We start from the raw sequence: 12,952 nt of genomic DNA, 5'->3' as shown, positions 1-12,952 counted from the left end.
CGAGGGGAATAAGCCGCTTGGCTGAGAGGCTTCTTGATAAAACGCGGGAGCGATCAGTTTTGGGGACGTGACTGTGAAGCGGGAAACTTGTTCCTGCCCCGAGGAGCAGCAGTAGCCGAGTTGGGGCTCTCGGCCTGCACGCCCCTTGCGAGCTGGGTTAGAATATCCCGTTTCCCCCTTTTCCTTTGCTCACCCCAACTCTGAGACAGTTTGTGTTGCGGAAGCAAAAAAAAACGGTGTAGTGTTCAGACGTGAAGTTCGAGTGCAGCATCTGTTAAACGCGGGGCAGGGGTAGAGCTGGATGCATCAGTGACGTACTGGAGCTTTGCCCCCTGCCTCCTGGTGCCGTGTTTTGGGTCGCTTTCTTTTCTTACTCGTCTAGTTGTGTCTTGGTAATTGGGGAGAAATCTTGGTGACTTGGAACGTGCTATATGTTGGTCTCCACTGTCTGTTGGACTCGCTGGGAGCTGCAAGGGTCTCTTGCTGTGATAGCCTACAGAATCAATTCAGAGTGTGTGCCGCGGCGTTTGTCAGACAGGGGTGGGCTGGCCCAGCACTTGACAAGACCAGAACAGCCTGACAGAGGGTATGGGTGCTAGTGCTAGATCACTGCTAATGAGACTTAGCTGGCATTTTTGTTCTTCCACATTCCAGAGCCGACATTGCTTTGATTGGACTGGCTGTGATGGGTCAAAACCTTATTTTGAACATGAACGACCACGGCTTCGTGGTAAGTGAAGGAACACATTGTTCGGAAAGGCTGACTCAGTAGCACTTGGGATGGGAGCTGAGCATTTTGTGGGTGGTTTTTCTTTTCTTCCTTGTGATGGTTTAATGGGTGTTATTTCCTCCTTTTAGTTATAACCTAGGCTGCCCTTTGTCCCGTTTCCAGAGAAAACCAGCAGTGCATGCCTGTACTCAGCTAGCCACCTCATGTGTTAATTATGTATGATTTTTCCCTAAGGTTTCCTCTGGCCTTGGCCATTAACCGTACTTTCCCAAGGCACTTGCAGAGACGTGCTGCAGGGTCATCCCTGCCCTGTGTCTTTAGGGAACATGGAAGTGGGAGAGCATGGGATGTTGAATCTTGCGTGTATAATTTGTAGTCTGAGCTAAAGTAACTGTTCTGGTGACAGCTTTGTTAACATGTTTTCTTGCTCCCCCAGGTTTGTGCTTTTAACAGGACAGTTTCCAAAGTGGATGACTTTCTGGCTAATGAGGCCAAGGGAACCAAAGTGATCGGTGCTCACAGCCTGGAAGAGATGGTCTCTAAGTTAAAGAAGCCCCGTCGCATTATCTTGCTCGTGAAGGCTGGAAGTGCAGTGGATGACTTCATCAATAAATTGGTGAGGCAAACATTCTTTCTACCTGTGACTCCGTGCTGTCTTTTGGAGAATTTTCCTCTGGAAAATCTCAATTATGTGTCATTAGTGAGGTTTTGAGTGGATGGAGAAAAACAAAATGCCGATTTATTTTTGGTAGGTGCCGTTGCTGGAGACTGGAGACATCATAATTGATGGTGGGAATTCTGAGTATAGAGATACCACGGTAAGCCTGTTTTCTGCCCAAAGTGGATGAACAAAATACACATGATTCGTTCTCCTCTGATCATCAGAACAGTCTGTCAATAAGATGGCTTCTACCGTCTGCTTAGAGAAGGCCAAACCGAGTTATCTGTGCAAAACTAAATCATACAGCCTATTAAAAAGCAATTGTTACAGTAATTAAGGACTGTTCTATAAGAATACTTTTATAGAAGTTGCCCAAATTATCAATTATTATTTTTATTGACATCTGAAAAATTTCCTGTCAGTCTTAAAGAGTTTTCAGGGAGATTTGAAAATCTAAGGATATTTTAGATTTGTTATTGTATCTCAATCCTATATGGCCATGGGGAAATCCAGTAAGAGAGAACTGCTGGTTTGGCTGTCTTTGTAATGAAAACAACAGAGTACTGTTCTGTTTTTCAAAAAAAAAAAAACAACAAAAAAACAAAAAACCAAACAAACCAAAACCCCCCAAAAAACCGAAAAGTCTGCTTCTGAGCAGGCTGTAACTCTAGAAGTTATAGAAGTTGTGTTAGTGTATCTGGGACGCTTACATGTTTCATTCAAGTTGATACTTCTGAATTTTAGAAAGGGTGCTGGTATTAGTCTTTCTGCTTTGCCATCCTGATCTTGGATAAGTGGGTTGGCCACGCCAGAGTAAAAAACAGGTACTAAATGAGAATTAATACTTGGGGAGCTTGCAGCTCCCATTATGGATCTCAGCCTGTGCTTCTCTCCCACTCAGAGGGAATTAGTTTCCCTTGCAGTTGTCTACGCTTGCACCTTCACTCTGCAATGAACTCAAGTACTCCACCTTGGGCCTAATCTGCCTCCCCCACGTCTTTGCACAGAGCATCACCTGACACTTAATTCTGAGCCTTTTCCAGCCTCAGTACTGCTTTTTTTTTTTTTATTATTCGGTGCTTATAAGGACTTTGTTTTCTAAGCATGTCTCTTTTGCAAGGATCCGTGTCAAAGCAACAGGAAGTTTCCTAATGTTCACTTTGGTGTATGTACAGGCTTTCTCTAAGGTTGTCTTCTAGCATGTCCAAAGCAGAATTGAAAACCTAATTTTAGGTCTGAGTTGCTAACCTTTGATTGTAAGGCTCTGGCATTGAAATAAATTAAATAATGCTGCTCTGGTCTTTGTTCCAGAGACGTTGTAAGGAACTACAGGAAAAGGGCATCTTATTTGTCGGAAGTGGTGTTAGTGGTGGAGAGGAGGGTGCCAGATACGGTCCTTCACTCATGCCAGGAGGAGCCAAAGAAGCCTGGTAAGCATGAGCTACTTTATTCTTCTTCAGAATGGTCTGCAACAATTGTCTCCTGTTCACACTGAGAGCTGAGGGAGGGAAGGAGGAGGGCGTGGGTGTGGAGAGAACAAGATAATGTTGCCATCTCACTTCCTCAAGGCTCAAGATTTCTCAACCTCGCTGGGTTCATGGGGCAGTGTTGAGCTTTCATGGCAGGCAAAACAAAAGCAGGTTTTTCTTCCAGGAATTCACAGGCAAAAGTAGTACCTACAGAAATCTGAAGGGAGAAATGCATGTCAGGGAAGAAAAGAATTTTTCTTAAATATTAAACAAGTACCGTTCTTGATCATGATTTTTCTTTTGGGGCCCTAAGCATTTGGAAAGCTGTTAACCATGAAACAGGCGGCAGCAAACATCCCTGCAGTGACACACATTATAAAAGGAGGCTTCAGTACATGTTTGTATTGACTATTGAATACATGATTTTTTTTTGCAAGTTGCTGCCGTGCTGTCTTGTACTCATGTTAGTGCAAAGGACTGTACATCAATGTTCATATTAGACTTTATCCCTGGTTGTCCATTCTCTCTGTAAATGTAGAAAGAAAAGGTGTGTCTGGGCTTTACCTGAGCTTTAGAATCTCTTAAGCCCCTGTCCGTTTGCGTTAGCATTTCATACCGAGATCAGCCTGTTCAAATTTGATGGCACAAAGTCAGAGACAACGTAACAGTAATCTGTTGTCTGATCATTTTTTGATAAAAACAGCTCAGTAAAGACAGCTTCTATCTGCCACCATTACCTGAACTTTGTTCCCCCGTCTTTCACAGCACCGGCAGCCCATGTGCCACCCATGCTCCTTTCCCAGTGGTAGCTTTAGGTTGCTCCAAACTTGGCATTCTGTAATGCTGTCCTGTTAGCTAAGGGAAGACTGGCAATGATGGAAGCTCCTAATTATTGCAATAATGCAGATAACTATACCCTGACTTGCATTCATGGAGTTTCTTCCCTCCTTCCTTCTCCTCCAGATCACCCTTGGTTTTTCTTGTGGCTATAGAACAGAATGGGATTTTGTTTCAGCTCTCTCACTGATCCTCTCTGACCACGAGCCTCTATCATAACCTGCCTCTATTTCCCCATTTCTAAAATGCAGAAGATAATATTTGGGTTCCTTTAGGTACATTAAGCTTGCCTGCACAGTGCAGTAAGCGTGACATGGGCTGTCCCCGTTTCTTGCAAACAGTATGTGGTTCTGGGAAAACCATACATTTTATTTGACATTGCTGTGTGGTGGGTTATCAGCCCGCCAGCATGCCCTCACCCCAGGCTGCCTTCTGGCAGGTTACAGAAGGATGCATCATACCAATGTTTGGGGTTTTTTTTCTTGTGGTGTTTGTGTCCTCTGCCTATCTGCTGAGGCGTATTATTTCTCCCCACAGGCCCCACATCAAGACCATATTTCAAAGCATTGCTGCTAAAGTGGGATCTGGGGAACCTTGTTGTGACTGGGTAAATATTTATTTGATACTGAACTTCACTTGTGGTTAGGTCCGTGCTTAGGTGGCTTGGTTGTTGAAGCTCGTGCATGTTTGTCCTTAATAAAACCAGCACTGTTAGTGGGTTGATTTTCTGGCTGATTGCATTCAGTTCAAGTCTACCATCTCTGATAACTTATCCCGTACAATGGAAAGACAGTTTTATGGCTGGGTCATGTGCTGGGGGAACTAAATGGATGTGTGACCCACAGTGTTTTCAGTTAGCACTTGGGCTTGCTTCCTTCCTTTCTTTAGGCAGAAGTGGTGACAGCGCTGTTGCTGACGGCATTTTTTGATGTTTCCTGACAGGTAGGAGATGAGGGTGCTGGACACTTTGTGAAGATGGTGCACAATGGGATTGAATATGGAGACATGCAGCTGATCTGTGAGGCCTATCACTTGATGAAAGATGTGGTGGGGATGGATCATGATGAGATGTCAAAGGTGATCCATAGTTTTTCGTGTCTTGCCTTCTTGAGCCATGGTGGTTGTCTGCCATTGATAGAGGCAGCTGGGCTCAGGTAAAGCTGCTGTATGTACATGAAGTTAATTTTTCTGCCAGGGGCAGTGCATGATATTCCTGAGTTTCAAATGAGGTAGGGAGCAGCAAGTGCACACACCTGAATGTTTAGAGAAGTTGTCTAAACTCTCCCATTCTACAGTTGCATTTCTCCCTAGGAAACACTTTCTTGTGTAGACACATGAATTACCTTGCCTGAAAAAAGCTAGTAAAACATGGAGCATTATCATCAAGCAGGTGAATCTTGCAAAGACCTTGTTGAAGCAAGTCAATAAGTATGATGCGTCTTGAAAGGATGGTTCTGTTTCTGGCATTCAGTGCCTACGGTGATAGGCAAGAGGATGGGCTCTCCCTTCCCTGTCGGAGATGGGTGCTCTGCAGCTCCGAGCCTGGACTGTGCCCCTCCCAGTGCGGGGCTCCCGTGCAATGGTCTTTCAGCAGTGCTGAAATCATTGGTAGATGTGGCAGGGTACCAACAACCAATAACTGAGATAGTATGACCCCCTTCTGTAGCTATACGTATGTGTATGTATATGTATACATATAGCAATAAATCAGTTGATATATAGTAGATGCATGGGGTAAGAGAGTGTGTGTGTGTGTATATATGTATATACACTTTTTCTCCCCTTCCAGGTATTTCAGGAATGGAATAAGACAGAGCTGGACTCTTTCCTGATCGAAATCACAGCCAATATTCTCAAATTCAAAGACAGCGATGGCAAGTACCTCCTCCCAAAGATCAAGGACAGCGCAGGACAAAAAGGCACAGGAAAGTGGACAGCCATTTCTGCCCTGGAATATGGAGTCCCTGTCACACTCATAGGTAAGTCGTTCTTCAATCTGGCCTCGTCTTTCCTACCCCACATGTACCACATCACAGTAAGGAGCATGGTAATAGGTAATCTCAGAAATGAGCCCACACTAGGGCTTGGCTTGCAGAAAAGGCTCTTCTAGGTGTAACCATTGCAGTTTTTCTGCCCTTGAGAGCTGTTCTGTTTTTCTTTACTAGGCTTGTTTTTAGCTTGTTTCTCAAATGTTGGTATTTATCCGTGATGTCTTCACAGTTCTGGTGGTGACTTGGTGACAGTAAGTGTTGTGCTAGAGTTGTCATGCTAGATTGATGCAATATTCCTCTCAGTAATCCTCCACCATTTCTGCTACTCCAAATACTGAAGGCATAAGGATTATTTTTCAGATATTTACTGATATCTTCTATTTCTGTGTTTCAGTATAACTTATTTAACCCAGCATTAGTGTGACTAAACAGGAACATGAGGGCTGTACCGCATGATGGGTTGAGGAGCACAGACAGATTTGTTTGAGAATAGCAGCAGACTTCTGCCCTATGATGGTGGCTGCTGGTTTTTCACCTCAACAGTTGATTGTGTTGTTTCTTCTTTTGTGGCTAATAAGGCTGCTGATCCAAAGCCAAACCAAGATGATGGAAATATATTTTTTTAATTGCTTTGAATTATAAAGTGTGAGAATGCACCTGTTCCCATACATACCTAACAGTCTCATTACCTACCCTTTTAACTAACCTGGCATCTGAATGGAATTGTGACACAGGAGTTGCAATACATCTGCAACGCATTTAGAGTGCTCCCTTACCACAGGTCCAGTGTAAATAAGATGGCTCAACAGGTTCCGTTCTCTCAGATTGGCTTTAATTTTCATGCTTTCTCTGCCTTTTTTCCTTTGCCTTGGCTGGTCAAGTCCTATTAGAAGACAGAAGAGCTATATTCAGTAGCCTAAAAGAGAGTAACTGCAGTGGCAGCTATCAGAGAAACATGGCTGCGTTCCAGCAACATATTTTTACAAAACAGGTTTTGTAAATGTATTTAATATTCTACGACAACTACAGTCTTTCAGTTCTAGGCTTGAAACAGTGTTTCTCACTTGTGCTCTTCATATTCTCCTGTTTGGTGTTCTTGCAAAGATCAAGGGTGGAGGAGACACTCCCTAATTAGCCCTGTGCAGTGCCAGGGGAGCATTGTTAGGTAATGATGAGTTGATAGGGAAGTATGTGCAATAGCCCTTGTGCAAACATGGCTGTTCTTAGGGCAGTTGCTCTGTGTGTGTGGTTTTACTACATAAGCATGACTTGCAGACTTCTGCTTGTAAAAGCAGAGTCATGCTACTCCTGCTTTTTCCTGATTTTCCCCCCGCATTTCTCCTCACCAGTGTAGAAGGAAGTTTTTGCAGAAATGGAGAGGAGCCAGTTCTGATTTTGATATGGTCTGTTAATCCTGCTGCAGGGAGGATCCAGAATTATGTGAAAACATTACTCATTCATCTTCTTTTTTTTTTTTTTTGTGTGTGTGTGTTGGGTTTTGGGTTTTCTTTTTTATATTTTAAGACTCCTTTAAAAGGTAGAATAAAAGTTCAGTATGAAGCCTATAATAAATTTGATTGCTTTCCTTCTGTCAGACCCTGGAAAGGAAACTTTTTTCCTTTCCATTTAACAATACCATCTTCAATTGTAAATAAGTACAACTTAGAACAGCATGATTAGGAATTCACTAATCCAGATCAAGAGATTGGCATTCAGGCTTTCTCTTTAGGAGCTGAAGACACTGCTTGGCTAACTCCTTAGCCCTGGCAAATGACATTCGGTAACCTGCTTAGTGATGTTATAAAACTTTCTTGTGGGCTTCTGAATACTAATGTTATGAGCATACCGGATTTGTAAAACTTATTTTCTCTTACAGGTTAACCTGCTGATTTATTCTTGGTTTATTCTTGCCACTAGATTGCAGTGCAACACTGTCTGTCTTTTATAGATAGGAAGAAATTTTAAAGTAAATTCTTAAAATTAAGATCTGATGAAGGTTTCTGAGGATAATTGTGGCTTTTTTTCCCTTTATCATTTGAAAGCTACATCAGTCAATATTTACCCAATGGTTCTGCTGACTGGCAGTTTGGTCCCTCAGTAATGCTGTTGAAATAATTTATTTGTACACCTCTCTTCCCGTGTGACTGTTTCAGTATGTATGGGGCTCACCGCTCAGTGGCGCTCTCACTGTGTGCTTGTGGACAACATCTCAGACCTTTACAGTTATGTTGAACCTTCTATTTATCTGCCCTTTCCTACCATACTTAAAGGTGAAGCTGTGTTTGCACGGTGCCTGTCTTCCCTCAAGGATGAGAGAGTACAGGCCAGTAAGCTACTGGATGGACCTAAAATGACTCAATTCGGTGGGAACAAGAAGGCCTTTCTGGAGGACATACGCAAGGTGAGTCATTGTGCTTGCCAGAGTGCTGTAGTAAAGCTGCATATCAAAGCGGGTTTTGGATGTTGTAAACCATGGTGAGGAGCTCTTGCATTTACGTTTCATGACAATTGGTTCCTGCTTTCAGCCATGCCAGTGTGCATTGTCTAGTGGTGTCCACCAAGCGTAGTGTGACCGATTCCTTTCCTGACCAAAGAACAGGCCTGAAGGAATTCAAGTCTAAGCTACAGTGGGCAGTGACAAACAGCTGGGGTGCAGAGGTCATAATTCATGCACAGGAGCTTACTTTTTCATCCCTCAACACTGCTGTCTTTGTAATGGGGATAATAGCTCTTGTTACCTCTGTGAAGAGACCAAACTTTCCAAGAATTGGGAGGGATATTTTGGTTCTCAAATAGCTGGAATGTGGCTAATGTACTCAACCCTTATGAGCTGTTGACTAAACAGAGCATGTAGACTGTGAAGTTTCTCACTCAGCTTTGTGGGACTTCACTTGATATGTGAATTTGTTTTTTTAGGCCCTGTATGCTTCCAAGATTATCTCATATGCTCAAGGCTTCATGCTGCTGAGACAAGCAGCCAAAGAGTTTGGATGGACACTGAATTATGGTGGCATTGCACTGATGTGGAGGGGAGGCTGCATCATCAGAAGGTAATTAAGATGAGGAGGTAATTAAGTTGCTGAGGGGAGAAGAGCAGACAATTTCATTTGTGCGGTGCTAGACTGACAAGCCTTGAGATTTTCTTGGAAAATCCATGGAGTTTATCTGCTGATAAGATACTGAGAGGCTTTTTCTATAGACTACACTAAAGGTTACCAGATGAAGTCAATTTTCCAGTGGCTTAGCTGCTGCAGATTTTCTTCTGTCCTTGTTTTGTTTGCATCATTCTCAATGTTTGGAATCAGAGTCTGGCTGAGTCAAATTTTGGCATTGTAAGTTTTGGATTCTGGGCCTTTGTTGGAAGCTGTGAAATTTTATTCCTGGTTTATATGTGTTCTGTCTAGCGTGTTCCTGGGAAAAATCAAAGATGCTTTTGATCGAAACCCCGACCTCCAGAATTTGCTGTTGGATAATTTCTTTAAGACAGCTGTTGAAAACTGTCAGGTGAGTTTCTAAGGAAGGAAGAGCTTTAAAACAATAGTTTACAGTCTGGACTTCTTCAGCTTTTTTTCCCAGGAGATACCTTCATGAGTATATTTAGACTGAAAAATGAAAAAGTAGAGAACATCCTTGAAACCTATTTGTACTACATCCTTAATCCCAAAGATCTCTAAACAGTCCTTAAGCTCTTTCGAACTGTGTGTGTATCTGTACGCACATAATATATGGGTGTAGGAATTCATCATCTATTGCTTCAAGATACCGTTCTTCAGTAGAACATAGCAGTCTTGCAGGACCAGGGCAGAAAAAAACCTACATAGTTGGAGCTGGTTGAAATTGAACAAGAAAGTTACTGTGATGAGGTGGTCTATACTGAGGTCCAAATTAGAATTTTGCTGGACACCGAGGTTAGTGACCTGTCCTTGAAAAAATGCCTACAAATGCCTCTTGCCTCTATTTCATCAGAAAGTTGGAGAACGTTAGTTCTAAATGAAGACAAAAAAGGGGGTTGCATCACTGAAGCACTACTTTGTAAATCAGCATCCAGATACATCAAGCAGTGAACTAAGGTCTTGTGTAACGTTGCAAGGTACATTTGTAATGCCAACCTAAAGATAATATATGAGCAAAGAAGTATGTAGTCCTTGTTGTGTCATGGTTCTTCTCTTTGATACTAGCCAAGCTACTAGTAGAGACTGGAGGTTTCCATTTTACTATTACCAAAGAGTCTTAGGCAGAAATCTAGCAATTCAGAGCCACCATGATGTCAGGAAAAAACGTCTGGCCTGTGTGAACATTCTCATCGCTGCCCTGTATCTTGTGCCTACTGCACACTTGGATTTCAGTTGTACAGTGTATAAAGCTCTGCTCTATTACCGTTGTTCACAGTAGCACCAAAATAACAATGTTCCAGACCTGCCATTCATTATACCTAGGTCTGTCCAAACAGTGTACTGATTTGGACAGAGTTGACAGGCAGAACTAAAACTGGATTAGAAATCATATATTATTATTAATAATTCTTTTAACTGAAGCTGAACATTCCATGCAGGTTACTAAACCAGATGTAGAGTTGAAATGAGGATTATCCGTGTGTCTGTTTGAAGTATTGTGCTGACCTCGTATGCCCTTGGGCAGGCTTTGTACTGTGCTCCATTAGAGGTCCTGAAAGTGCCTCAGTGTTTGCTCAGTGTGTTCCCCACTGTGTTCATGCTTTTGGGATGCACTGATTATGTGAAAGAACAGCATCCTCCCTCAAGGCTGTGGTTTGACTGCATGTAAAGTATATGTCTGCACTCCTGTTGTCCTGTTTGTTAACTCTGTCTTACTTGCCATTGTTTCGGATCAACCTTGTTTATGTAAAATCAGGAATCTACTGCTGCATTTGCTCAGACTTGGTCATTAGATTTCATATAACATGAAATAGCATGTGCTGTTGTACTGGAGTAGTTCATGTGTCTGCATATACCTCTGAGCAAGGACTGATTTGTTTGTTTCTTTTTTTCTGCCCACCCCTCTACCCTCCTTCCTCTCTCCCAGGACTCCTGGCGACGAGTGATCAGTACTGGAGTACAGATTGGTATCCCTATGCCCTGCTTCACGACAGCACTTTCTTTTTATGATGGATACAGGCATGAAATATTACCAGCTAACCTGATTCAGGTAGGTGCCTGAAATAGTGTAGCAGATCTTCTGGCTACTGAAATACCATCATGCTGTTTAAATACTGGTCTAAAGGCCATGATGGCGACATGTCCCAACCACTCAACATTGTAAAGGTAAAAGCACAGATTGCCTAATATAATTCTGTTAAACCTGAAATTCACGACAACAGAATACTATGAGATGTCTGGATAAAAAAACTCCAGAGATACCGGTATGACAGTGCCCAGCATGTGTTAGTATTCCATCTACAAACCAAGGCTAATGATAGCTTTGAATCAAAATGCATTATGAAGAAGTATCTTTGAACCTTTGGATGTATGTAAGTGCTTGTTTTTTTAGATGAATACCTAGCAGAAATAATAGACTTGTCTTGCTACAGAACTCTTATTTACTAGACATTAGTAAATATTTCATTGTGGTGATTTTGCTAATAATGGGGAAAATAACTTTGAATGTTATAATATTGGAGTCAGATCTTATTTCTAGTATTCCTGTAGTCGAGTATCAGTAGGTGCAACTTTTAGTACTCAAATGACTGTGATATTCATGTGTCTGGTTTTTGTGTGTGTGTTCTTGTTCTAGGCTCAGCGGGATTACTTTGGTGCACATACGTATGAATTATTATCGAAGCCAGGTGTATTTATCCATACTAACTGGACAGGCCATGGAGGAAGTGTGTCCTCTTCTGCCTACAATGTCTAATGGAAGCATTTCCTCTTGAAGCCAAGATACTGTAGATCTCAGATATTCCTCCTAGAATTACCACTTTTTACTGTACTGTGCTAGAACTTGTGTTTGGACACTTTTGTAATAACTTGTGGGTATATTTCATATATATATATAATATAAGAAAGCTAAATAAACTTGCTTATAAATGCATTGAGGTGTTCTGTTTGCACTGCTGCTGGCCAAAACTGGCTAAAATATCTTTGTGCAGTATTTAATAGAATACATTTTAAAATTATACTATTTTTATTGTATTATAGTGCATAAACTCATAGGGATCAAGATAGAGATGACTGCATTTCAGTAATTGCTAAAGTGGAGAATGGCAGACAGCACAGTAACGCCACATGAGATTTCAGGGAGGTAAAGGCCTTTTTTTGGTTGTCATTTTTTATTCGTAACAAGCAGAAAGATTAATTCCTGGGTGTTGCCCTGTGCACAGTCATTCATACTGTGCGCTCTGTTTGTTTTTGGTGAAGGGTGGGATGGATCTTGTAGAAACTTGAATGCAGGTCAAGGGTATCAAGACTGATGTTCCTGTCACCAAGGTGTTCTCCCTCTGACTTTTAAAACTGTTCCCAGTTTTAAGCTCTGGCATAAACTGGTGGTGGCTTAGCTAGGTGCTTGCACTCTTTTCCCCAAAGCTCCCTGCTTTTTTGCCTCCTCTGCCCATGGGGCAGTTGTAAGTTCTTGCAGTTGTAAATTCTTGCAGTACCATGCAAAGTTGGTCCTGTTTGATACCCTCTTCCTGCCATCCCAGTGCCAATCGTCTTCAGGACTTGTGAAAATTCACCCGGCTGCCTTCCCCCCTCCCCGTGGAACCTCTCAAGTGTTAAATTTTGTGCTGTGCACTGATTTTTATATTAATTTTTTGCTCCATTTATTTCTGCTAAGACACTTAGTAGAGTATCTGTATATTTAGCAAAAGATTACTTTCAATATAAAGCAACTTTTCTGCAAATTACATTGTAAGATTTAGGAATTCTATAAACTTAAATGTGTGACAAATTGCAGGCAATAGAGATAACTGGAGGGTGGTGAAGGTTTTAGGGGCCCGTTTGTGGTTTAGGCTCTCCAGCGGGAGAGGAGCGGCCGTGGTGGACAGTAGGAACCGTTTGAGCAGTTTGTTGTGTGCGTAAGCGTTGTGTTTTGGGGGGAAAACGCGGTACTCCCTGGCGGCTGTATGGCGGGCAGAGCCTGCGCGGGCATCTCCCTGGAGCCGGGATGGGGATGGGGACATGAGCCCGCGTCCCTCGACGCGGTGTGCGCTGGGCCGGACGCGCCGTTATCTCCCGGTAGCGGTCCCGGGTCACGGTCCGGGTGGGTGGGGGATAACGTGCGACCCCTCCCGCAGCCCCTCCCTCCCTCCCTC

At 42.7% G+C, this 12,952-nt stretch overlaps 2 protein-coding genes across 2 annotated transcripts in view; both read left to right on the top strand.

The window, feature by feature from the left end:
- Positions 1-654: 654 nt before the first annotated feature.
- Positions 655-11,731, top strand: PGD (phosphogluconate dehydrogenase). The gene is made up of 12 exons (XM_009889556.1): positions 655-730; positions 1,167-1,346; positions 1,483-1,548; positions 2,703-2,821; positions 4,235-4,304; positions 4,640-4,774; positions 5,487-5,676; positions 7,959-8,089; positions 8,605-8,738; positions 9,093-9,192; positions 10,729-10,851; positions 11,437-11,731. Exons 1-12 carry the CDS (start codon positions 686-688, stop codon positions 11,554-11,556), a joined length of 1,413 nt encoding a protein of 470 aa, XP_009887858.1. The 5' UTR covers positions 655-685; the 3' UTR covers positions 11,557-11,731.
- A 1,032-nt stretch (positions 11,732-12,763) lies between these two features.
- APITD1 (apoptosis-inducing, TAF9-like domain 1) overlaps positions 12,764-12,952 on the top strand; it is a 3,503-nt gene continuing 3,314 nt past the window's right edge. Inside the window, exon 1 of the mRNA XM_009889647.1 lies at positions 12,764-12,916. Coding sequence (XP_009887949.1) covers positions 12,764-12,916 — 153 coding nt within the window. The remainder of the gene's footprint in view (positions 12,917-12,952) is intronic.

Source organism: Charadrius vociferus, unplaced genomic scaffold, assembly GCF_000708025.1.
Source record: "Charadrius vociferus isolate BGI_N301 unplaced genomic scaffold, ASM70802v2 scaffold477, whole genome shotgun sequence".
Lineage (NCBI taxonomy): Eukaryota > Metazoa > Chordata > Aves > Charadriiformes > Charadriidae > Charadrius > Charadrius vociferus.
The sequence above is the reverse complement of the archived record's forward strand: the minus strand, read 5'-3'. Positions and strand labels throughout refer to the sequence as shown.